This window comes from Amblyomma americanum, chromosome 6 (assembly GCF_052857255.1).
Source record: "Amblyomma americanum isolate KBUSLIRL-KWMA chromosome 6, ASM5285725v1, whole genome shotgun sequence".
Taxonomy (NCBI): Eukaryota; Metazoa; Arthropoda; class Arachnida; order Ixodida; family Ixodidae; genus Amblyomma; species Amblyomma americanum.
This window is the reverse complement of record NC_135502.1, coordinates 55110768-55138141: the sequence shown is the minus strand read 5'-3', so window position 1 is coordinate 55138141 and position 27374 is coordinate 55110768. Positions and strand designations below refer to the sequence as shown.

At 45.4% G+C, this 27374-nt stretch overlaps 1 protein-coding gene and 1 non-coding gene across 3 annotated transcripts in view; both read left to right on the top strand.

Annotated features, from left to right (window-relative positions):
• rsh (Rap GTPase activating protein radish) overlaps positions 1 to 27374 on the top strand; it is a 396216-nt gene that overhangs the window by 284050 nt on the left and 84792 nt on the right. For both annotated transcript variants that reach the window (XM_077626927.1, XM_077626926.1), the window contains one exon: positions 22577 to 22757. In XM_077626927.1, coding sequence (XP_077483053.1) covers positions 22577 to 22757 — 181 coding nt within the window. The remainder of the gene's footprint in view (positions 1 to 22576; positions 22758 to 27374) is intronic.
• On the top strand, positions 25575 to 25759 carry LOC144095763 (U2 spliceosomal RNA). The gene has a single exon (XR_013306766.1). It is a non-coding gene; the product is annotated as a U2 spliceosomal RNA (small nuclear RNA).

The following is a 27374-nucleotide window of genomic DNA, read 5'->3' as shown; positions in this document are numbered from 1 at the left end:
GGATTTTGCGTTATCGAATGTCTTTTCCGAGAGTAAAATTTGCGAAGGAATTTCGCGCTTTCACACTATTGACGAATGTGAAAGGAGATTGATATTTCAACACCGCGAAACCATCTAGGAGCTAATGTCCTGCAGGCCTTTGTAAAATACATGTTTAAGGCATTGTAACTGTTATTGATTTTTTCTCTTTTCCAATACTCTTCCATCCGAGCTCTAGACCTCAAAAACAAAAAATAAAACACATAATAAAGGCAACTGAAACAGATCGGCAGCAAATGTTTGCGGCCGTGATTCTATTCGGGCGGGAAAGAAACAGGCAAAGCACTGAAATAACCAAGAGGCACAGTTAAGGCACCTGATAAATGGCTGTGCAGAAGCATAGCAGCTTTAGTGGTCACGTATCGAGTAGCTTCGTATGAAATGCCTGTGCGTTGGATAAGACAATGCGTTAACAAAGGTTCTTCCCACACCTTGAGAAAATAAAATAGAATGTAAAAAAAATAGGTAAAGACGACTGTAAAGCAAGAAGTAATAAAGAAAGAACTACGTGAGAGAAAGTCTTAGCAAGGCGCACTTGGCACCTCGCATTAAGGAGAATTCTTTCCGGAAGAGCACAGAGAAAAAGAAGCGGTATGGAACAAATGTCAACATATTCAATAAGAGTACTTTTTTTGTTTTTTTTTCAACCACAAAAGCTCTGGTTTCGACGTTTCATTACGCGAGAAGTGAATATTTTTCACAGGAATATAAAAAAAAGCCATGGCGGAAGAAAATTTTGATATAATACGTAGACACGCAAAATCCCTCTCCTTGCGCCCAGGGGCACGTCTAACCGTAGTTTCTTTCTTGCTACCTTTTTTTTGGCCCAGAAAGGTACACCCTGTTTTTAGGCTTCGATTTATTGGCTTCGCCTTTATTCCTTGTGTTGCCGAACTTTTAAATAGATATTTCGAATTTCTATGCCTGGTTTTTGTTTGACCTCGAATTGAAGAAATAAAAGATAAGAGAAAGCTTGAAGGTTTTGCTGGCGGACGAAGCGGATGGAGTGCGATTGTGATGCCAGCTGCCGAAGCGGAGTGAAAGCTCTGTAAAATTTTATTTCGCTCGGTGATTCCGTCGTGCGATAAAGGAATTGGGTCGCATTTCTTTGTCGACAGAAACAGTTTAGAAAATACCAGAATAAAGCAGACAGCGAAAGGCACTGCTGTCGGAATGTGCGGTTTGAAGCTGGACACCTAAGAAATGAAGGACCTTTATACGAGTATCGAGTTAGGAGGAGCGACGCACGAATTATAGCGTCAGGGTTTTTCTTGCGTTTTCCGTGTGAAGTCTCTTCCTCGTAAACGCTACGGGTGATGGAGGTTTTCAGAATTTTCAACGCCTTATTAAATGTGCGGTCGTTATGTTAGAAGGAGGAGAAAACTATGTCTGCTGGTAGTACATGGAATCGAACCCTTGACGTTTAGGCTAGATAGACGTTTCACCGTCTGTGACACCACCTGGCAGCGGTGTGTCAGCGAAAGAGTTAATGGCGAGTGCGAAAAATGAAGAATGCGATGATGATAGCTATAACCATTCAGTATGCAGTACATTGAACAAGTTGCGAATTGACTGCCGACCATAATTTATGAGGCTGTCGAGTGAGGATCTCACCGCGCTCCTTTATACAACAAGATACTAACTACCACGTACTATCTAATAGATATTGACCACGTTCTATTTCCTCGTCGCTTTGTGCGTAGGAGCAAATCCTGCTCCTCCTGTATGGGTCAGAAGTGCCTTTTTCTTTTCGTCCTTTCACATTCTTTCCGGTCACGTAGCAGAGATAGGGGCAATATGCATGACGCAATAAAAAAAGACCTCCCACGCTTAATTCCACACACCTCGTGGCGGACCTCGCAGCGCAAGGAGGCTTATTATTCCGCCAGTGGCGGTGGCGGCAAACCGCTATCGATTGCGCGTGCCACCTTCCCTTCGCGCGCTTCCAAATATAGGCGCCTTCTCGTAGAGTAAAGCGGAAGATGGTGGGAAGAGATAAAAACTGCCGGGACAGACGCGAAGGCTCGGGACACAGGGCTGTGCGGGAAGAAATGGGCGCTGCTTGTTGTCCTCTTCCTATTTTTTGGTTTTAGTGAAGAAATCCAGAAGCCGCCAGTATTATCCTGGCCGTGTGATCACGGCCAGCCCCGGCGATCGCGTTCCAGTCTTCCCTCCTGTCCTCCCTAAAATTATCTCTCCCAGCTGCTCCGACATCCTCGTTTGGTGTCTAGCGGATTCCCCACTATCCCCTGTAATCTTCTTGCGGTGCTTGTTCGTTGATTCGCGTGCTTTGTGTGCGTGATTTTTTTTAATCTTCTCTCGTTCATAGCCTGTTGTGCCCCTCTTTACTGAGCTTCGCAGGCAGAACGAAGGGGGCAGTGAAAGCACGCTCGCGAGAACCAAGACGTTATGCACGACAAAACAGCCTCGAAGCCAGTTTGTTGTATACATTCCCGAATTATGCCCTGAGGTCGCATCCACACAGCGCGAAGAACACGACGCCTGCGCGCATAAGCAGGTATGTGCAAACAGCCACAACTTTAGCCTCCTTTGTTAGCTCTGCTTAGGTACCTTCGTTCTAAAAGCGGTACTACTACGCGTTTGACGATGTGCGTAAGACGGCAGCGTGAAGATTTTTGTGTTTTTTTTTACGTCTCGCATTTCTTCGTTTCTGACGGCGTCGCGCGCGCGGCATAGAATTTCGAGACGAGCTCTTTCGGCATGTCGTATACGAGGCATAGTTTTCTGGCCGTGTTTGCGCTCTTGAGGGCCACGGCTGCGCTTGCCGAGATTACAATCGCCATTAGGGACATGCTCGCGGATGAAGGCGTGACACCCTGTTGCGAGGAGCGTGACAATTTTGGGCACGCATCAGGGTGGCGTGCCTGCCCCCCGAAAACTTGGCGCAATGTCGGCTACTCTCGCGGAATGACGGTGATTCTCCGGTGGCAGGGCGTTGAGCATCGCTTGTTGCAGTCCCCTTCTTTTTTTCAGTCGTGTAATGAGTTTTCGCGTGGTTTCACACTAATGGCCGAACAGGCTCGGCTTGGGCTGCTAGGTTTAGCTCGTGGTGTTCTTAAAGTGTTGGCGACCTTCTAACGCTTGCGTTAACGGGTGACCGGCTTTTAATGGGGACGCAAAGCAGACGCTGTTTGTTTCTCGTGAATGTCTAGTGGACTCAAATTGCAGGTGGGGTTCGGATTTTTTGTTTTGGTTTGTCACGTGAAAACTGTTCAGAGTAAATAAGGCTGCCGTTTTTGCGAGAGGTCTACAGAGGTTTCTCTAGCTACTGTTTTAACATTTATACTAATATAAATACTTAAATCAGCCAGGTTTACTATCACGTTTAGGAATGCGCCGATCAGGGAAATGTGCGGCACGTAGAAATACCGACTGACATTTTAAGCTTAAGCTTGCGGCTAATTGAGAAGGATATTTGTAGGCTTTCTAGCTTACGAGATAGAAACCGTTACTGACTCCACATCACATTTTTTCTCGAAAGCTAGTACCTCAAAATAATAAAAAAAGCTCGAAACGAACACCGATTATTCAAGCTGAATAGCGAAATTAACGTCTTGGTACCTCACATTTGTTTCTGTTAGTAATTTATTTAGTTTTAATGCTATGGAGTTAAGGGCCCTGTGTCGCAGAAAATCTGGAGTCGTCGTCGGCGTCGGCGCAGACGTCATTTATTTGAGAGCGAGACTACCAAGAAAAATCCCTAGAGGAGCAACGTAGGAAGAAGGTGGGTCACCTAGGTCACGTGACGTTGTCACTTCATCATAATCTGCCAACCGGATTGTGAGCAAACTGCCCACCATGACAGGCGGCAGTTAAATGAGTGATTGGCACCGAGAGATTGTTGGGCAAGAGCCTTCTGGGTCTCACAAGTCCCGTCGGTGATGGCACCTGCCATTGCAGTGCAATGGCGCATCGCTTAAGTACTGCGCCAGGAGTGGTATGAGAACTCCCCAGCGATCAATGAATTTAAACAACAGAATGACGAATTGTGAATAATGATCATAAACCCATTAACGCTATCGCGTCATACGCTTAAGACGAAGCTTAAGTGTCCCCTCCCGTTTTCTATATCTAAACCACATTTTTGTTCAATTATGTCGGAACCTCCTCAAACTGGTCTTTCTGCCTTCCGCCTCCACAATATTATCTACTCGAAATGAGAGGCAATTCAGATTTCAAACTTTGTGATAAAATCAGTTCGCGTCAGTCGATACTTGCCTCATCGCACTAGCTTGCATGGGTGCGGTGCTGCATTACAACACTCTTTGTTTTATCCTACACAGGCTGTTACAGGGAGTTTGGGGCCATGAACATTTCACCATTATGGTTCCTGTCCGACCCTTTTCTGAAGAATCCTTTGCTTAGTTTAACTATTTTGTTCATATTTTACTAGACTTCATAAGTAAACGGCTCAAAAAATAAAGCATAATAGCAGTCCGTGCGCAGGAAGAATGTTTTCTTTGTTTCAATGTCACGGCATCTAGATCTCAATATGTCTTATTTCTAATGAAACATAAGTGACGGAGCGAATGTGAAAATAATATATACTACATGGACGAGTCAGAGTAATAGGTTTATGAAGCAATGAGCTGGCGTGCAAACTGGTGCTTCGCGGCACACGAGACGCCTGTGCTGAACTGCACTGGCTGCCGATGCACCTACATGTTCTGGCTGCCTCACAAGCTGTGAGTGTGTTTAAAGGAAGAAAAATTGCGAAAATCTCAAAGAAGGCACTTCCGTGCGTTTGCTTCAGTTTTGCTGCTTTCACTGGTAGTTATTACTTCAGACGCGTTATCAGTTAGTGGCCGGAAGGTGTAGTCTCTCTTTACTGATACATTTGGATTTTAACTCACCTATCAGCTGCGGGCTGGATGGCTATAACGTCACGTTTAAAATCTTTTTTATAGTTATAAAACTCCGATATATGCAATTTACTGAACTGCATGATTTTATTTCGTGTAAGTTTGGCTGTCTACTTGCTGCCACTTTTGTTTGGCTACCGTTTCTTTTTATCAGTTCGCTTTCCGCTAGACATAAATGTAAACTAGTCTAAACTAGTGCGACTTTTCTTTGTTTTTTGTTCTTTGCCAACATAATTTGTCGTTCTGATTTAGTACGCTGCCCTCGCCATGTATTAAGAAATTTTTTTACGGTCCTTCAAGGCGTTGTATTCGTGGCAAGATCTAAAAGGCATTTGTATCACAATTTAAAACATTAGCAGCACAATTCCTTGGACACAAATTAACATCTTTAAATACATTTCTTTTGTTTTGTGTTTTTGTTACTTCGTGGCACCTTTTCACTCACGAGCCGGTCCTCACGCATAGTCGCATGCTCATGTGTGTATGCTCACAAAAATTGGTGCCTATTCATAAAGAAGCCCTTCTCTTCTCTAGCTAGTGCTTTTTTTGTCTTCTTTACTGACGATTCCAGTCTCAGTCTGCAGAGTCTCCTTAAAATTTCATGCCCATAAAAAAATGTCCTCACAAAATAACTGGGAGCACTTATTGCTTAGAAGGCTGAGCAGCGATATAACCTGCAAACAATTTTAACAGCTGCTTTGTGCTAGGAAAGCAGCACGACCCTACTTGATCACTAGCTAATATGGATGTACAGGGTCGATCAAAAGTTCCCAGGCCACAGCGTCTGCTTTGAAGCGTTATAGTCGGGTCCTTAACACCGCTATCAATATAACAGGGTTGTGAAAGGCGAGAACGATGCTTCTCCTACCCCGTACTGATATATTCAGCTTCGTGGATGACGCATTCGCCCAGCGACATAGCTCGACAGCAGACCCAGTGGCCTCCAAATTTTGACCAACCCTGTACATCGCGGATATACATTTTAAGGCGTCAGCCTTTCTTGGCTCATGTGTGGCGTGGACGGAAGTGTTAGGCGGAAGTTTGCGGACGGACGTTGTCCGCAACTGCCAATCGCAAGCTGTATGGTAAATAAAACAAAAATGTAAAAATTGATTAAGCAACAGTTGTTAAGCAACATCTATGTAGTGGAATAAAGAACCAGAAATGAAAGAAAAATAAAAACACAAAGTGAAAATAAATAAAGATTACATAATTAAACAAACTAAATAAAAATTAATTGGAAGACAAAATAAAAGAAAACAAATAAAATTCAAAAACAAAAAGAAACAAAAATTGAAAACAAACAAATATTGCAGGAAATAAATTATAATGAAAAATTGAGGGAGCAAGAGAGGACAGGGAAAGGCTTTCGCATATCTGCGCTCATAACCAGACTTAAATGCAATCCTGTAATTTTTCGTAGGTGTTGCCGAGAAATAGGCTGGAACTGGTTAAATGAGCGTCCTCGTCGGACCGCCCGGGGGTGGATAGTAGCTGGCCCACAAATTCCGCGTCTCAGGAGCGGCTGAAAGGAGGGCTCCAACAGCAGCCGGAGCTTCGCAGGTGCTGCGGTCACGCGGAATGCTTTTATGGAGCGCAGCTCGAGGCTCTCCCTTTGCATCGCCAGTGTGCGTGCCTTCTCCTCCTTTGCGGGGATGAAAGAAGCTCGCCCCGCAGGCGAGGCGACCGTGGGAGCGCGCGCCCACAAGGCACCAGCTGACGCCTAAGCGGCCGCGAAGCGCGCATCCGCGTATAGGCTCGTTCGTATGGCTCGCTCGCGTACGATTTTTCACCGCTCGAGTTGTTTTTGCGTTCGACTCGAGTGTCTTGCATCTATTTCCATGAATTGGATGAGTTTTTGCAATATAGAGCCGATTGTGCGTTACCGGTTTCTGACAGTTTGTTTGCTTGTGTGTGGGGTACAAGCTTGGACGTGTGCTGTGTTTGGGATAGGAAAAGTTCAGGACTCAGGGCAGTGGTAGGCATTCTAACCACTCGTTGTCAAGGTAACGGAAATTTTGGATAAATATAATTAACTAATTTTAATAAGACAAATTTATTGTGGGACATGAACGTATTTCTAATCACCTGAAACGAAACTGAGTAAAAGGGCAAAAAAGCGCGGCTCTTCCCTTCGTTATCAACTATCGAAAACAAACTGCAGTTGAAGCAACCCGTCACGTGGAATAAGAAATGTAACGTTAATTAGAGCAGAATATTGCGTGAGCGTGAACAAGCCGCCTGAGCTGAAGGTATTTTTGTGAGGCTACGCGCATAAGATTATCATTCCTCGTTTATGAACTTACCAGACGACACATAGAAAAAAATTTCTGGTGGTTTAGCTCTGGTTAACCCTGGTCGAAAGTGAAAAACTTCATCTCCCTGGCTACGTTTGTGGTCGAGTGACTGGCGGTTTCTATACGTAGCCATTCTAGCACACACACAGTAGTAGGAATTTTTTTTATTTGTTAAGCATCTTGCTTTCTTTGAAACGACATAAACTTCGCGACCATGGCCTCTCGGCGCGCGGCTTCTTAAAACATGGCACATACCCACATGGGGGGAGCGGCTACGGCAGATGTTCATCTTCCTCCATCGCCCCAGGCGTCTGGCAGTGAGCGCGCACACACGCGCTTAAATACCCCTCGACTTCTTGCTCCTCCTCTTTTATATGATGTCAGCTACAGCAGCGACACCAGCGGCATAACCAGTGACCTTTGACATTGGCTTTGACCTTGTCGAACCTGACTACCAACAGTTATGCTCATGATTTGACCTCTAGGTACATTCAAGGTCAAACTTGCGGCCCTCTGATGTTTCGAAAAGCTTGCATAGTGAAGCTTTTCGCTTCAAAAGGGTAGCCACATAGCGAAAAGGACAGCCCGCACACGTCAACAGGACACACAAAGCGCTGACTATAAACACATGAGTTTTTTCAAAGTGTTTATTCAATTCCGATCGCATTTACTACCGCCTTATAGTTCCGTTTAGGTCAAGCGAGCAGTCTGTGTTGCGACGACTGCGACTTAGTAGAAACAGTAGAGGATATTTTGTTAGGATGCTCAGTGTATGTTGAGGAGCGTGCACATTATGAAGAACTAATGGATTCATTCACTCAAGTCCCTCTAGCACTCGACTGTGTGTTAGGACTTCTAGCCTGCCTTGGGTTGGGCAGCAGAGACCCGCTATGAACTTTTTATTTGAATATTTAAATGACATAGGTGTCCCAGACGAACTGCAATCCTTCCGTTCAGCACCCTCAATGCACATTCCCTATGCACTGAACTTTGTCATCCTATTTCCTACACCTACCTCATTCCATATTTTTCTCCCCGAATCCTTTGTCCAGTCAGAGTATCAAGTCAGCGAATTTGAACGCCGGATGAATTCTCTGCTTTTCGATTGAAGAGCTTCTCTCTCGTTATTCAATTAGTTTATTCAGAAAGTAGACAGTATAGCCACATCTGGGAATCTGGCTGCCCACTGTCGCGTATTCAGGAAAGGAAATTGCCTGCCGATTTAAACAGAATTTCATAATGCGGCGAAGGAAAAATCCCAGCTAATGAGGGAGATGTAGTGGCCTGCAGTTTACCAAAGCACCATCACCCATGTGTCCGTGACCCGAAAGTTTCTTCAAGCAAAAAAATATAGTTCCTATCAAATAAATTGTAAGTCTCTCTCTTTCATGCCACTTGGTGACCTTCTTGTATGCTCTCCCTATCTTCACATGGGTTTATTCATGCACTGAATGTTGTACACATTTACGACCTTTTGAATAAACTCGAGAGTCTACCCTTATCATGATCAACCAACTCGCCCAAACTTCTCCCCTTGCCATATTAAGCCACTGTGGTGGGTCAGCGGTTATGGCGCTGGGCTGCTAACCTGATAGACGCGCGTTCGATCCCAGCCGCGACGGTCGCATTTCGATGGAGTCGAAATTCTAGAGGCCCGTGTACTGTGCGACGTCAGTGTACGTTAAAGAACCCCAAGTGAACGAAATTTTCCTGAGCCCTCTACTACGCTATCCCTCATAGCCTGAGTCGCGTGTGGACGTTAAACTTCATAAACCAAACCAAACCAACCTTGCCATAATACAAGAGAGGAAACGAATAACATTGAAGAGGTTTTCGTGGTAACCTTAAGAGGAGGCGTGACAGTCATAGTTCTAACGCTTCCGCCCCTTCTCTATAACACCGACACCAAGGCTTACATCCCTAATATCCACCCCGAACACATGATGACGACATGGTCCATATTATTGAGTATGTCGACTCCCTCAGGGCACTCGGAAAACGCCCTCATGAGATAGATTTAGCATAGTGTATACCGCTACCACTAACGTATACTTCTGCCGCCAGTCGCTGAATGCACATGCGCAGATGGCACCAAGGTGCCAGGTGAGGGCGCACCTGGCCCCATAAGACCATCGGCCCATGCGTCGTTGTTATTAACGCAGAGGTATGCGCTATGGACTCGTTAAGTGGAATATATGTGAAAAAAAGAAGTTTTTGTTAACGACGCACAGAACAAACATCGGCGAAGAGGCCATCTAGCCCCAAGCGTCATATACAACCATCGCTTTTCAGAAAGGGAACATGCGGAAAAATGAAGAAGACTGGCATAGCTCCATGTGCTTACCCACTATTTACCACGAGCTTGAGGTAGCTCAATTTCATGGAAGAGAGACTTGTCACAATCGCGACATTATACGAGTGGCTATTTAAACAACGCGCGGTTCCGCCTTGATTAGAAACGGCTTTGAAAGGGTAGGCTGCTGAGAAAGAGTCCCGCCCATTCGGAGACAGGACAGAGCATGCGCCCCCGACAGCAGAGGGCAAGATACAAGCTCAGATGTTCCGCCGTGCATGCTGAACCTGTTATTTTTACCCAAGAGCGGTTCGTCCTCATGCGGTATGTGTTCCGCGTCGCGCTCGTTGGTGGCACGTCACGCACAAGTTCTCCGTACCGAAGTGGTCGATAAATTTCATTGATCACCTCAATGTTGCTGCCCGGCGCTCTTCTTGAAAACGACTGTCGGGAGCGCTAACCGACCGGCAAAATGTTCCGCTTCAGCTCGCACCGACGTGATTGACGGCTCGTGAAAACCAAAACACCTTGCTCGTCCGTGCTCCTGTACTGATCGAATTGCAGATTAGGTGGTGATGTGATGGAAATGGCACGCAGTACAGACGCGAAACCAATCCTGCCTTTCTGGAAAAAGCAGAGGATGGGGTATGTTACCGGAAGCAGGAACGATTGTAGCGTAGAAACATTCAGAGTTACAGCTTTGCACGGGAAAGGAAAATGGATCGTTTAGGGTATGGCATGGCGAGTTGTAGTTTCGCTATCTCCCCTCCACTCGTCGTATCTAGCCACAAGTAAAAAAAAATACCGTCATTAGAACGCAAGATAACATTTCGCATCCTTGTGCCAGCTCTTTGTTTATAGGTTTGGAAGAATATTAACTGAAAGTATTGCTTTTAGAGGACACGACTTTAGTAAAGCGTACAGACCAGGCACTATTCAAAGAAGGAATGTGAAACACCACTGCACCAGTTCCTGTGACCTTATCCACATAACTATCAGTGAAATTTTGAAGATGGTGGGTATACTCTGTTTATGATTTTTCAAGTACGAGCGATCGCGTTGTCGCCAAAAGAGAACTGCGCTTACAGCGCACGTGAGGAATAGATACCGTACAGTCGAGGCTCGCTAATGACTAGGGTGGTTTCAACCGTTTGCTTTCTCTTAGAATATCAAGGCCTAGGGAACTAAAAGTATTGATTGTAAAGAAAGCTCGCGACTCAGAAGGGCTCGCCCATGGCTACCGTATGCCCGAGGCGGCCAAGTTGCATTAGTAACCTTTGTGAAGCGACAAGGCTAAGATGGTTCGATAGTCGCTCACGGAGAAATGCAGGCCAAACACAAAAGGCGCCCGTGTGCTGTGCGATGTCAGTGCACGTTAAAGATCCCCAGGCTGTCGAAATTATTGAAGCGAAAAGCTTCCTCACTACGCCAGCTTTCCGAGTCGTCAACGAGGCCGAAAGTTTCACCTTGAATGTAGCTAGAGGTCAAACCTGGTTCGCTGCCGCCTGCGGAACTCCGAGGGCTCTTCCTAGGCCCTTTCTGTGCAAAAGTTCGAGACGGTCAAGCTGTGATACCTATGGGAAAATTAAAGGCAATTGGTGCATTATGCAACTAATCACCCATGCTTTGTGAAGTCTGACCTTTAAGGAAGGGTGGTTTTCTCATTGCTCTCTTTCGATTTTGCGGATCACATTCATACGCGAAGATAGAGACGAGACATTAGAGTCCGCAGCTCGTCGCCACTGTAGACCGGAATCAATGATGACACCCAAAAAGCGCATGTGACTGAACTGGCGGATGTAAAAGTGACCAAGATCTATCTTGAACTGCGCATTGCGTCTTTCTGTACCTGAAAACACGACGAAGCAAGATTTTGCCACTGTTAGAGAAAGTTACGCACCTTGAAGGCCATCTTTTACTGAAAGTAGGGCTTGTCGAGCCATCCAGGCTATTCGCTTGTGTTGGTAGCCATAAACCAAAGGAAAATGTCACTTCACTCGAGCAGTGTACGAAAGCGTTCCTTCCCCGCGCCTTATAGCATAACGGCCATAAGCCTGTCATAAATAAAACGACCGTTTTGTGTTAGCGCATTCCTGACCTATCGGCGCCAACTGTAGTGCTTAGCAGATACACCATACGGCCATTTTATGCACAGAAACCTATCGTATTTGTATGCGACATGAAGGCAAGATCTTAAGGGCAATATGAGAAAAGACAACTTTTAAACGGCACACGACATTTCATGCCTCCATTTTCGTTTGAGCCGCTATAGTAACTAACTGCACTGGCCGACTAACTACTGAACCCTTAACCAGCAACATAAGGTAGACATTCAAGTGGTGTGCATGTCATTCAAGCCTTTGCGAAATGCCCGTCGGTTGATATAATTTAAGAAATGACGTACATGAAAGAGCCTGATGGCTTTTAATACTAAAATACATCATAAAGTAAAGGCTAATGGCACCTGACACTACGTACCACTAGCATAGAACAATTTTCTTCAAGCATAGAAGCAGTGATAAAATTTTGTAAGCTGCGAACCACGCAATTTATCTTCTCTGGAATTAAAAAAAAAGAATGATAGGCTACAGAAGCAAAATAGCAGTGACGTAAGACATAATTTCAGGCATACACGGCATGAATTCAACTTTTACATCAGTGAATATAAATACAGTTATGAAGCAGCGTGACTTTTGATATCAGGCGGAGCTAGAGAGACCTCCGGGATTGAAAAATTCGTTCGGCTTCAAATGTCCTGTGCAAAAAAGAGCCAGGCCTCTTTACAGAGGTGGCTGAAACCGTACGTTGTGTTCGGAACCATTTTGCTCTCGAAACAACCAGAAACAAAAATTCAAATGAATGCCCCAGAGGGCGGTGAAAAGTGATGCACTGAATCAGTTAGTTTCGACACGCGCCATCTCGACTTCCGTTTCGAGCGCCGTACACCCACGACTCCGGCTTCAATTTTCAAAATGTCGCCATTTCAAACTGCCGCAGAACGTGATACATGCTCCAAGGCGATAGAAACAGTGGAATGGTTGAAAGAAAAAAAATACGTGTTAACAGGGGGCTTCAGCCTTCGTTGCGCACCATTTAATCCCCCCTTCTGCCACCCCTAGAGTGCTTCGCATGCATACGCTGATGCCTACATGACAGAATGTTGCGGGAGGGGAACAAGGAAGCGAGAAATGTTTCGTGGGTGCGAGCCATTTCACATACAGGGAGGAAAACATTTGTCAAGAACACATTATAGCTGTGTTTCGGGATGAGCACGCGATATCTAGCGACAACGTTGGGTTAAAAATGGTCTGTATGGAAGCATGTGCAGTTAAACTCATAGGATTTCATCGTCATTTTTTGCCTTCCTGGTCGCAGCGGCTTCGGAAGCTGCGGAGCGCGCAGTTCGGTCGTTCTAGAAAGGCGTTTTGCCCTGTGTACTAAGAAGTACTAGTACTTCCTGTAAGTACTCAGTCAAAGAGAACCATTTTATGGCTGCTACAAAGGGCATGCTACTTACTGTTCAGTGGTGTTAAAAAAGAACTGCAAATTTACACGGGAAAGTCCTCATAGACTAACATAGAAAGGAAAATGACACCGATGCTACTGGCAGGCGCTAAACAACTAAGACTAGTAGAACGTTCTTGCAGGCTGGTTGGTTCATTGCAGAAAAAAGGTTAGTACTCCGCGAATGAGACACGACAGGAGAACAGGAACAAGAACGACAACACAGGCGCGGACTTCCAACTGTTTATTCGAGACCGAAAGGCAAACGCTATAGAAGGGATTAACCAAAGCGCATAACCATCACTGTCATTCACATAAGGCCTGATTAAAATATAGACACATTGATCAAATTTTGACGTTGCAGAAGGGCTGATAAATCACTCAGTCAGCATGTCTCCAGACTCTCCATGGCAAGAAAACGATTAAAAACAAGTAAGAAACCGAACAATCAACCTGAGTAAAGGGGGTGAAAAATACGCGAAGTGGGGTACAATGCAGGTGACTCAACGGACAACAAGAGTATTGTAAAAATACTATGAAAACCCGATAAAATCAGGGTGTGAGATATAGAAAAACTGGCATGAAAGCATAGAAAAAAAAGAACAAGAGTAAAGGTGAAAATTAAAGCAAGGTAAAAGAGTGGAATGAGGTACGGAAAACAATCATGACATGGAAGCCAACAAAGAACAAGTGTAAAGGTGAGCATGAAACAAGATAAAACTACATTTCCGGCCTTGAAGTACATCTTAGGAACAAAATTAGGACAGAAGTGATACAATTATAGGTGGCCTTCTAAAAACCTCCTAAGCCTTCTAAAAACGTGATTTCACTCAGTCAAGGCGAAATAGACGCAGTGATGACACATCTTTCACCATTTTTTACGTTGTGATAGGCTTAGACCACCTCCCTTTTCGTCTTATCTTTTGATTTAAGCAGAAATGGAGTGTTGCGGAAAACTGGGGTGCAAGACACTTTTTTCTTTCCCTTAGCCTTCCCTTTACAGTTCTTCATAGTTTTTTTTTACTCTTGTTGTCTGTTGGGTCACCTGCATTCATTGTTCCCCTTCACTTCGCGTGTTCTTCACCCTCTTAAATGAGGTTGATTGTTAGGTTCCTTACTTGTTTTTAATCGTCTTCTTGACATGGAGTGTCTGGGGACATGCTGACTGAGTGCTCTGTGGTTTATCGGCCCTTCTGCAACGTACAAATTTGATCAATGTGGTTCAGGTTTTAATCAGGTCTTATGTGAATGACAGTGATTGTTATGCGCCTAGGTTCATCCCTTATATAGCGTTTGCCTTTCGGTCTCGAATAAACAGTGGGAAGTCTGCGCCTGTGTCCTAGATTTTGTTCCTGTTCTCCTGTCGTGTTTAATTCGCGCATTACTAGCATTTTTTCTGCAACTAAGACTAGCGTTCACAACCTCGCTTGCGTACTTCCTGAATGTCGCTTATTGAGTTATCAGTCTTCTTCTATTTGATTGCTGCTTTTTATTATAGCACCTGCTGAGTATTAAGATGATGTATAATTATTTTGAAGGACATAGTGCAGTGCACTAGCGGGATAATTAAATAGAAACTATGGCGCCTAAAAAAAACCCGTCAGCAGTTGCAGATTTTACTATAATGTGGCGCACGAACAGGCACACGCACCAACAGGAAATTCATCTCCGTCTGTACTGATAGATCGGTTTGAAGCGGCGAAGGCTTCCTTGTGGACGGGGTTGCTCAATCAAATTCACGCCTTCAAAGCGTCAGAAGGAGTTGGCGCCTAGGGAAACCATGTGAGAACAAGACATTGATTGATGATAGGTTCGGAGGCTTTTGGTTGAACACGTGTGATTTCTATGCAATAACGGCAGAAAAACGAAGTATCTGCGCTTACGGATCTATAAGCTAAGCACAAAAAGCGTCCCTCACCATTGCAGACCTCTGGTTTCGAAATAAGAGGGGCCCCAAGGTTTTCTTTTCGTGTTATGGAGAAGTTGTGATTCGTAGCACGTGGGAATTTGAAAAGTCTTGCTCTCTAACAGACGTTCACATTTTCCTGCGTTTTTGTTTTTAGACATTTGTGCGTTTTAGTGTGCCAAATGTTATTGTGCGGTGGTTTGGGGAGAAATATTTTTGGGCACACCCCTGAGCCTTTAAGCGCAAATTAGTTGCAGGTGTGTGTGTTTGGGCGAACGCATTTTTGGGCAGCGAAGTCAATGAACGCTGATTTTCGTGAACTCATTGTGCACTCTGTCTATTGAGCCGGAGTACCCGGATTTGAACCCGACCGCGGCGGTCACGTTTTGATGGAGGCCAAACGCTAAGGCGCCCGTGTGCTGTGCGATGTCAGTGCACGTTAAAGATCCCCAGGTGGTCGAAATTATTCCGGAGCCCTCCACTACGGCACCTCTCTCTTCATTTCTTCTGTTACTCCTTCCTTTATCCCTTCCCTTACGGCACGCGGCTCGGGTGTCCACCGAGATATGAGAGACATTTACTGCGTTACTTCCTTTCCTCAAAACCCAATTTTCAATTTAATTTGTCCGGGTGCACCAGATCCAGCCCATTTCTTTTCTTTTCAATCCTAGGCTAGAAAACAATAAACTCACTGGTGTTAATACGAGGTGATGCGACAAATCTACCAATACAAATCGACAAGCATATTTCGCTTCTAAAATAATCGCCTTGCCGCTTCAGCTTTTTATTCTATTTAACCGTCGCTTTTACGTTAATATGCTGCGCGGGTTTCTCGTGGGTGGAAGATACTGGAGGGTTTAGGTGTGAGGATGGTGGTGGGTGAAGCTTCTTCAGGATGGAGGTAAGTTATTGAGTGGTGTATGGAAGATTCTGAAGGGAGAAGGCAAAGGCGGGCGGGTAGCGGGTGGAGGCCCTATGAAGGGTGGCGGTATCGCACGCCACCAGGATAGATTTTTCGGAAGCAAGGATAGTATTGCTAACGCATTAAAAAAATAAGCTCTGTCTTGAGCCCGTTTTCAGCTGCCGTGTCTTCTGCCGTAAACGAAAAAGCTTTTTAGAGTTCGAAGACTTGGCCTAGATTTTTCAGATCAATAGCATGAACTCTCAGAATTTGTCCTCCTTAGCCAGATAGATGAAGTAGCATCGTTTCGATTACTGTTCCGTTTTTGGCTACGACGTGCGAAACTGGCTCTGATTCCATTTTCCCGAAAGAAAAGCTTTCTCCTTCCTCACCACAGCTATTGTGGGAGAGACGGAGAAATACGAAATCGAAGAAAACCTTTTTGACGTAAACTACTTGAAAGCAAAAACTAGCACAATTCTATGGTTGCCACATATCACAAAAATCTCACTTGCAGTTTGGATTTTACTGCTGATTGGTTTTCTAAGAAATTGACTGTAATCGCGGTCGTCGGTCGTCTTGACTGACACCGCTAAGAGGGAAGCGACGAAATATCAGAAAATAATAAAAAAAGAAACTGCTCTGCTCCAGAGGGTACGTGTCAGGCAGACGTTGCTATATAGGGCAAGCGAATAGAGCGTCATACGAACTTACAGTGCATCAGCTAAGCCCGCATTAACTGCACTGGAAAAATAGAAAAAAAAAACGAAAGTATGGCAAATGGATCGAAGGAAGGCGGCCTGCTGCAGACATTAACATGCGCTGCGCGAGTGCTGAAAAATCGAGCGGCCTCTCGTATAGCCTCGGGCATCTCAGATCGATGGAGGGTGAGCCCGAGTTTGATTAAGAAGGATTACCCGCCCTCGGGGCAGCGCTTCTTCGAAGAGACGGGGACGGCAATCCTGGGCTGCATAAGTGAATTCTATGGACCCCGAGGAAAGCGAAATGTGTTAGCTGCAAACTGATGGCTCGCAGAGTGATAGCCTGTGCGTCAAGACCCATGTGTGCAGTACTTTGGGCTCGTGCAGTTGTAGCGGCCACAGGAGCGCTCACAAGGGGCAGCCTCAATTAATCACAACAAGAAGCCACCAGGCGGCGCCGAGTGCGCTACGCGATGATTTGTTGCCGAGTCATTTTCTGATGTCGGGTCTCAGCCGATGTCAGGTCTCACTTATAGGCAGACTGAGGCCAAATTAAACAGCCCGTGTCGATAGAATAGTTTTGGTGAAGGTTTAACGTTCCAAAGCAACTCGGGCTACGAGGGACGCCATAGTGGAGGGCTCCGGGAATTTCGACCACTTGGGGTTCTTTAACGTGCACTGACATCGCACAGTACACGGGCATTTAGAACATCGCCTCCATCGAAATTCGACCGCTGCTGCCGGGATCGAACCCGCGTCTTTCGGGTGAGCAGCCGAGCGCCATAACCACTTACACCGCGGCGGAGTGTCGATAATATACCGCGTCCAAATAACAAAGAGGTTAATTTATTAAAAACGAAGTTTTTAGTACAAAATAGGGCAAAAAATGAAACACAGGTGTCGCCACCGCCGGTCTCTCTCACACCGAACTCTAATGACATCGATACCTTTGTTTTAGGATCCCTGAGGCAAGGCTACGACATCATTTACTTCGCAAAAATAATGGCGGAGTTTTTATCTTTATATACGTAACGACCATGAATCGAGTAGTAGAAAAAAAATGTTTGATTTTTAAATCTAAATATTCAGGAATCAATTGCGTCGTTTTCTGGTGAACAACATAACCTCAACATAACACAATATTAAGATAACCTCAAAGAGCAACACACACTGTTTATTGCTTAAAAACAAACATTTAATCAAGCTATTTTCAGTGTAAGATTAACAGCCAGTTAAGGGACTTTTTTGTAGGCTTACCGACGACTTCGGATAAATACATGACCTAATACAGCTTGTTGAAATGCAGGTAGGCCTGAACTATTAGATCTATATGGTCGAGGGAAGGGTGCTTTCGAGATTAGGTCAACTGTTCTTGAGTAGCGCGCTGTGGATTTCGTTTAGATCCACCCATAAAAGCAGTTGCGGTTAACCTGTCGTTGTCGCTCAGCAGTCTTGGAAGAGAGCAAGTATTGGGCGAATTTCACTTCGGAATGGGAAGGAAAAAAAAATAGTGGCAACGACGAAACCGACAGTGAAAGTGCAATAGCGGAAAAGTGAACAAGTAAAATATTGTTTGAATCACGCTCAACCGCGTAGGAAGCACTAGAAAATTCAGAGGTGAGAGACTGTAGAAACCGTAGAGCCTTCCAACGAAGCAAATTAGGCGAAAATCACATTCCAGCCTTTGGAAACAAATTAGGCTGAGCTCATGCATGTTTGGTATTGAAAAACAACCCTCCATGTTGTGAACGTTACCGCCTTCGTACTAAATCCTGCCAGGTTTCTTTTGTTCACCTTGTTCCTGCGCGCTGGTAGCGATGAGGCAGACAAGAACCGACAGAAAGCTGCTTTTGAACATGTGCTCTTTCTTCCTTTCTTCTTTCACTCCCTCCTTTATCCCTTACGGCGCGGTTCAGGTGTCCAACGATGTATGAGACAGATACTGTGCCATTTCCTTTCCCCTAAAACCATTTATCATCATCATCATCATCATCATCATCATCATCATCATCATCATCATGTGCTCACAGTTCAGTATCCCCAAAATGTGGCATCACATCAAACCCTCGCGTTCGGGCTCCTATAAACTCCAGGTGAAAGGGCGGCATTGACGTGTCAGCTAACCTCACTCCACTAGAAAAGTTTTTCTCACATGTCCGTTGTGCGCAAAGTAGTTGAGCTGTATCGATGTGTGTCCTAAATTAGTCTATCTGTTGCCCGTCTTGCATATCATGTCTTTTGTTGTACACTCTAAACAGAAAGAAGTAAAAAGAGAGTAACTGTCCTCTCGCGCACTTTTATAAGATACAGTCCCTAGAGGGCAGCTTACTGGATTTTTACTTTGATATAGACGTATTCGCTTTTAGAATGGGCTGGCGGTTTGTGTCAGGGAGGAAGCTGTACCATTATGACACACCAACCACTGTTTTACATAATGTAGTTATGGCTACGAAAAGAAGCGAAAAGAAGCTTGGAGATTTTATCACCCGACAGGTCGTCTGATTAGTTCGCTCACATTGCTTACAGGCCTTTGCGGATAAAAAGGACTGCGCAAAAAAAAAAATGCGTCTAAAATGTACTAGAGTTCTGCTCTATTTACTTCGCCTATTTGGCGTCTAGTTCTAAAAAAGATCTGCATAATTATTTATCTTTGTTGCCTACCCTGCGCAACGCTGCTATTGGTATTAGTCACTGTTTACTTTCTCAAGAAAAACAAAAAGAAAGGAATCCTTACGTAGCGAAGTCACGAAGACGCGCCTGGTGCCGCCTGGGGTGCCATGTGTCCACGACACCTCAGTGCGCAGCGCACGCCTGCTGAAACATTTAGGAGATCCTTCGCTAATTTAATTCAACGACGGCGTCCTCTGAGCCACGTCGATGGCTTGGCATCTCGACGCTTTAAAGGCGCACGACATCGGCCATTCATTATGCAGGTCCAAATTAAGTGTTCCAACACAAGACTGATCCTCTTATGAAAATCTAGTTTGGGGCACTGGGACGGCCAGTTCCATGAAGGAGACGTCGTTTCACACGGGTAACCTAATTTCTCCAGGCTATCGAAAGTTAGCCCGAGACTTTGCCGTAATCCTTGCCTTTGGGCAAGATTACCGCGAGCTCTTTTATATGTAAAAAAAAATTAAGAACCGAAAGGCTCTTTGTAGCTCCGATCTTGCAGTTCTAATCTGGTTGCCGTATCGCTGCATGCAATTCCATGGTGACGCGTGTTCTGGTTGTGGCGTTCTAATCCCTTATATTTCTCAAGATTATCCAGAGAACGAAATGAAGGGGATTTTGAGACGATTAAGGGATCGGCGGTTTTAATGCTTTTAGTGAACCACGCATGTGCTCAAAGGTTTAGGGTAGTTTCAGAGCGGGGTTACTGTTCGTTTAACTACGAAGTTTGTATGGAAGCTCTGTAGTTTTATTTTGTAGGCGTAAGGCTGTGCTTGGGTGGATGCCAATAAGTAATTACTCCCTTATTACGCTTAATATTTTGAGTGAACTCGCACCACTGAAACTAAAAAGGTGTAGCAGTATGTGCTGAGCGCAAAAACATGCGATTTGATCAGTACCCGCGGCAGGAAGCGCCGTTATAGAAATTTGTACGGACTGCAACCCACAAAATGGCGCTCAATTGCAGACATGCCAGCGCCTGAATGCCATAGAGGATACTTTTGATTGGCAGCGCAATTCAAAGTGTAGACGACTAACAAACAGCAAATGACGCCGCAAGAATGACATCGGGAATATGCAGCACGCAAGGGTGAACGGTGCGTCCTGTATTAAAGACACTAACAAAAAAATCCACTTGGGACACGAGAACAAATCTGCAAAGCTGGAGCATTCAAGTGAAAGGTTGCAGCCTTTGACAAATAAAAGTTAATACTAATAAGAAGAACGCTATTCACGTAAAAAAGGTGACGAAAAGCTAGAGGCAGCTTTGCACTATGCAGCATCTAAAAACAGCAATACCTGAAACAAAGCTACCCCGAATGACAGCTAACAGAAAAAAAGAGGGCGAGGTACGTAATATTATGCCTGTGGTGCCGTGAATTGCTCGCAAGGGTCGATCAGAAGCCAATAAGTGGCTGTTTTCATCTAGACATACAGAAACCTGGGTCGGGACTGCCATTTCGCTCTACGCTGCTTGTATCACCCGAAGTAAATGATCCTAGCACTGGTAGACGCCCACCTCTTTGCTATTATGGGCCCAAGCTCAGGCGCCCTTTAGGGAGTGAACGGCGGTGGGACGAGGAGGGGATAGAATCGGTTCGGCGTCGGCTGCCCGAACAGAAACATTTACTGCCGGGACTTGCCTTCTTTGGTGGCAGAGGTAGCACGGTGGACAACCTATGCGCTGATTTGGTTCGCGGCACCGTGGCCTATGACGTCTTGACATCGAATACCGCGAATAACTTGGGAGCCCTGTTATCGTCCTCGCGCTACCCTTGTGTTCGTACTGCAGGCAACAAGTAAATAAAAACTGCAAAAGCTGCAAAATCCCACAAAACACGCAGTTTTCCGTTACGTGGCCTGTTATGGCCTCTTGTCTGGAAAGCTGCAAAGAGAACTAAAATAAGTCCGCTTGGCTTTATGACTTGTTCTAACTTTCGTTTTTGATTATTTCAATGAGCAGTTGTGACGAAGTACAAGTGCGGACAAGTGTAAATACAGGACTATTCTATACAGGACTATTTGCCTATTTGCGTATTTGCCTATTGGACTATTTGCGTTGGCCAAATTAAATTCAGAGGCATGGCACGTGCATGTTATCAGTGATCGCTGGTGAGGTTTGTCATGTGCACACAATGCATCTTGATTTCATTTGGACAATTTCGACCACCCTGTGAACCACCCTCTGAAGTTTACTTGCGCCCGCACTTGCACATTTTGTGACACGCATACCTGGTGACCTGCACTATAAACGAGCAGAGATTTGTCCTACACACACGCGTGCTTTATCACCACTACATATTAGCAGCGTTGTAGTGCGCTTTGTCAGATATTGCTATTGTCAGGTGTATGGTCTTTTAAGAACACTTGAGTCCGTGCCACGGATACTCAGCTGGTCCGATTCAGTTCAAAAGATCGTCTGATTAGTACGCGTTGTGAGGTAAGTCGGTCATGCATTTTTCGGCAGGGGACTGCGCAAGACAAACATAGTCGTGCTTTATGCCCTTGTCCTCTTGACGTCCAGGTCTGTGTTGCGCAGTCTCTTGCGTAACAATGCCTTTTCGGTAGTCGTTTAAGTCACGATAGCCAAGCTATTACAGTCGGACAACAGCCTCTCCCCGTGATTTTCAATTAAACGTCGTTGGTTCGGGCTGCAGCCACATTATTCCAGCAAATTTCCTAAACTCTTACGAAAATTATGTTGTCATGAAGAAACGCCCAACCAAAATAAAAAACACGCACGACAAGGCTGACCAAAAGCCCGTTGCTTAACTATTAGTGAGAGGGATCTGGCGTGTTTCCTTTACCTGTTGCGCAATTTTTCGCGCTGAAAGAATTCTTGGAAGATGTACCAGGAAGCTCAACTTCAGTCTATTCTATCATTTTGTACCGAAACCTCCTGGCTTCTCCCCGGAGCTTTCTATGACATTTCCCTTCCCTATGTACACCACTATAGGGCTCTCATAGACAATATATTCGTATACAACTCAAGAAATAAACCGCAAATGCCCTCAAAAGAGGCCCCCCTCCAGCCAATGGCGTCGGCCGATTGTACCCCTTGACTGATCCCCTTGGACCTGCTAGGATGAAATCGCAGGGGTGGCAGATGAAGGGGGTATAACCACGGCTTAACCGGATTAGTCCTGGCGTCATAAAAATCGGTCGACGCCATTGGCTGGAAGGGGGCCTCTTTTGAGGGGCGTCTGCCGCTTAGTTTTCGAGTTGTATCCGACTACAGTTGTCAGTTGCAGCTGGTACTTTGGCAGTAATCACTGACCCGATTGCTCTGTGGTGCCCCTTTTTGGTATGGCCTGCACCTCTACCTTATATCGGTGTTGAAAGAAACATAATGCCTCGCCCCTTCTGTTCTTCGACGCAGGGTGATGCTTCGCACTGTCACCTACAACCTGCACGGCCTCATCCCAGCGTCTTGCGTGTGCGCCAACCGTTATGACCGCGAAGCGATCGTGCGCTGCCTGGGCGACGAGGCGGGCCTCAAGCCGTGCCTCACGCTCGGACAGCTGCCCTCCACGGCCGACGAACTGCTCAAGCTTGACCAGGTAGGAGGTGCAAGACTAGCCCTTCAGATGCCGCGAACTGAGCCAAGGGTGCCATTTATTAAATCCCCTGATGCCTGTAAATTTGTGCCACGTGTGGCAATTGTTCACCGGCCAGAAAACACTCCACGTGACCCGCACAGTGCGTTACGGTGCCTCTGTGATCGCCTTCACCAGCTTGTTTTGTTATTAATGGTTCCGAATTTGAATTTTGTTGATGCCTGTCTTAGTCCGGTGATCACATTTAGACCAAGAGACTCGCGCTTACCCGCTCCGACCGCGGGCTTGTCGGTTGGACGTATGTAATTATGCTAGAAGTGGCGCTTTTCACAAACCTTCAAGCGATGGCGTCACGCGCACCTTACTTTTACAGAGTTTCCTGGCTTTTAAAAGCCTTGTTTTCGGCAAAAATTACATATTTGCTATGAGGTGATCCAATACCCTATTAGTCTAGCTTGACTTAGTTTTCCCGTTGAGTATCCGTTCAAGGGTTTCTGCATATTGCATATTGCTTTGCTGCATATTTAAATTTTGATTTAAATATTGCGTAATATTTTTCAGGCCTCTTCTATTCGCTGTTTTCCCGTTGAGTATCCGTTCAAAAGTTTCTGCATATTGCATATTGCTTTGCTGCATATTTAAATTTTGATTTAAATATTGCGTAATATTTTTCAGGCCTCTTCTATTCGCTGTAACAGAAAATTTCAAGATGCGTACTGTGACAGTTTCCAAAGGGGTGAGAAAAAGACGTTTGTTTTAAACCTAAACTGAGCAACACAGTGGGTTAAAGAATTTTTCGTTGCAAAGCCTTCCCTTCACAAACATTACAGGTGAAAGAATTAGGTGGGCGTTTAACTACTCAACTAACCACTTAAAATAAGAAATCCAACAGTCGCTGAAAATGAGGAAACCTAAGGAAATGCTTCATTTTTTATAGTTTGTGCTGCAAATACAATTAGTAGTGTAACCATTTTTTTACCTGATAGATAATTGATTAGAATGCCGTTTATAAGCAAACACATCTTTCAGGTGAAAAATAGTTGCTCTATTAATTTCCCATTGATAAAAAAAAATGGAAACATTGTCCTATGTTTTCCTCGGTTTTAGTACTGTTGGCATTCTTCACATACGTGTCTAACGATCCCCGCAATTCAGCTGTAATTTAAAACGGAGCAAAGCGATCAAATATTCTAAGCGACTGAAAAGTAGCCTGATATTTTACAGTTCAGCAAACCTGCGTTAGATGTTACGCTCCGTAATATTTGTGACGCAGGGACAAGGGATGGCGCGTAGAAATATTCTAAACCAACGTCATAAAATCGACAACACGCAGCACATTTTCCCTGAATCAAAACACAGCGTTGCTGAGAAATTTCACGTGTATTGCGGGGACAGAGAGAGAGCATGCGCACCTTCAAAAGAAGCCAAACCGAAAGCTATTTTCAACGTGTCATCTGATATTGGAACACATATTGTAGTACGTATCTTATGTATAAAACGTTAAAAACGGCCCGACGAACTAAATCAAATACTGAAGCTAGAACTGAAAAAACAAAGGCAAATAAACAAGCAACAAGAAACAAGGCGCGTGAAACGACGCGGAAACATTCAACTCGCAAGAAGAATCGGGAGGTATGTGCAATAGAAATAGGAGGGCGGCATACAGACCGGGGCAGATTTGCGCCATAGGCACCCTGATCCACGCCTCATCGCTCATGCTGCGTCGGTCGACGCAAGATCTCTCCTAGCCGCGCTCGTTGTAATTCGCTCCGAGGTAGCACTGCTACACAAATGCGCCTTCCTAACTGCAGTTCTCGGGGCCAAGCTGGCGGTCGCCTATCCCCCCCTGTTCCTTTCGGGACGCCCAGGCAATCCTTTTTCCCGTTCCTTGATGGATTGCCTCCGAGACCAGTTCCGGTGTTTTCTGCCCGAAAGGGCGCCGTTCGTTTGGCTGGACACGTGAACCGAGGCACGTCGGAGATTCGGCGGCACGTTATGCCACGTCGTCGTCTTAGTCTCGCCACCCCAAAAAGACCGACATCCCGGCTGGGCGCGCGCAGTTTGCCGAATCCTTCGGGAGCCAGCCGCGGCTGTTCTATGCGACGGAGATGGCGACAGTGACAAATGAAGGCGACCCGATTAACTACCGCACAGCCGGCCGTGAACCGACGGCGCTCGGGGGATCGCGGAGGCGATGAGACTGCTGCCGCGATCAGGGCGAGTCCGTTCTCATTCCGGACACCACTGCCGTGGAGCGCGCGCGTGGGTGAAGGCGTGCTTGCGCCTTTGTTTCCGCCCTGCGCTAACCTAGATTCTGGACTCGGAACGGCGTACGGCTTTGTCTGACTATATAGCCTCGGAAACGTGGGCGCGGGTAACTCATTTTAAACGCGAACGATATATGGCGTAGGATTTTTCGTTACCGTTTCAATGAAAAAGGGATGCGGGATTTGCTTGTCGGTGGATTTGAAGCGGCCCGCAGTGCAGAGATGTGAAATGAGAAAATGCAGGCGCGGCCGCAGCAGGATGATCGAGAGTTCGTATGCATTTATGGTGACTTCTAGGGGGCATGGAGGGCAGAGAGGGGGGAGGCGGTGATAGGTAGCAAGAATAGGTTTAATTTCAGGTGGAAGCAGAACCAGAGAAAACCGGAGCACATTGTAAATGTTTGGTTGGTATGAATCCAGCAGAAACCTTTCGTTAACATTGGCACAGATAAAAAAAGTCAAGTAAGCGCCCATATAGATGCTGCGAAACCGGACTCCCCACCCCCCTCCTGCATTCTACGTCATTCTATGTAACGTCAGGTTGTGTTTCGCTATCATTGTTATCAGATATTGTTATCTATTATTACGAGATACCTGATACCTGATTTAATATCTGCAGCGGGTCCTTGGACCCAAGATATTAAACTTATTATTGGAATATGGCGGAGTGCCTGGCTTGAAGCACTCTGGCACGGGTCGGCCCGGTATTGCACTGCCTCCGGGTTCGGCCCGGGGCCTAATAGCGCGACGCGTCTTTTCTTTCACTCTTTGCTCTGCTATCCTTTACCTCTCCTACTTTCAGCACGTGGCAGCGAGCGTGGCTCGGCTTGGCTCGGCTTGAGCCAGTAGACAGGCCCGTGCACTTTCCTTTTCTTTCTTCCTCTCAGTAACATCAGTCAGTCAGTGACACGGGCAGAATAACTTTAACTTAGTTTGCGGACCGTCCCCAGGGTAGGCTTGGAGAATGTTCCTCTTTTCTCTTCCGAGAAGCCAGACGAACATGGAATACGCGAGGGTGCCACCCTTACACCTCAACTGCATGTCAGACCAGTGAATCTAAGATTTGTTTCATTTTTTTTTAATCCTTGGAACGCCGTCTTCTGTGGTGAGCATTTAAAGCCTATTAGAATCTAAAGCAGCGTAGTGTGTTTCACCGATTCTGGCTGAATGATGTGATGGTTAGCACCACTTAAACTGCATAGCCAGCTTCTGGAAATTTTATCAGCTCAAAATTCATATTGCCAACTGCCGCCTGTTTGAGTTTTTTTTTTTTTACTCTAGGTGTTCGTGGGTTTTACTCAGGTTTATGAAACTATAAAATCAAAAAGTCGTTTTTTACAAGATAATAAACAATACAGTGCCAAAGAGTATATATGCGCTCCTGCTGCTTTGCAAATTTAGCATAACGTTGGCTCCCTACTTCGGGAGCCGCTCTTACTAACTTGGTGCTGCACGGTCTACCAAACGAGAATTTATATCTGCAGCGCTGCTTGCCGCAAGCCTTGATAATTAGGACGCAGTCTTCTAGGAAAGAATAGAAAAAGACAATCGAGAATTCACGTATGGTTTCCTCGGATTAGCGATCCTCGCTGCTCATTGCTGTTGCCGCATTAATTAGTTATGTTCCACGCCGGCTTACACGGCATTGTCACGCGTCGGAAAAGGCCGCATCACAGCGAGACTAATCTGCAAAAATGTCCGCCGCTATTTGAATTTCGTGTTCTTTCATTATGCAGAACATAGAAGCTGAAGAAAACTGTGATTGCCACTTGGAATGGGCTGCACTTCGGGAGAAGTTATTGGCTGATGTCGCTTGCGCTACCGGTAGGCAGTGCATGGCTTCAGAGATTCAGGTTCTCAGCAAAAAGCTTAACCATGTAGGCAGTTCTATTGTTCGGCGTGTTAAGGAGAAGTAAGAGTCAGTGTGCTTCGTAGAAATGTAACTACGGAAAACTATTCTTATGCCTGTATCGAACAAATAATTATTTATATGAGCTGCGCGTTAGAATCTAAGAGAAATCCTAAACGAAAATTAATTTTTTGAGCTTCTGTGCAGTTATTTTGAAGTTAGGCAGGAAGTAGCCCAGTGCGGCACCGTGTGACACGGAGGTATCTATAACTACTATAAATGTATAAGAAAAAGCAACGCTCCAGAGTAGCAAGGTAAGCGATGTGATTGGAACGCTACAGAGGTAAAGGAAAAGACGGCACTGTTTTCGAACGTTGATAACGCCAGGGTTATTTTACTCTGGCGAAAATTTGTTCATAAAGATCGAAGCCCACTGCATGCAGTATTTTTTTTTTGTACGTAGAAATGAAACATCTATTATAAATCTGAAGAAGCGTAGCTCGA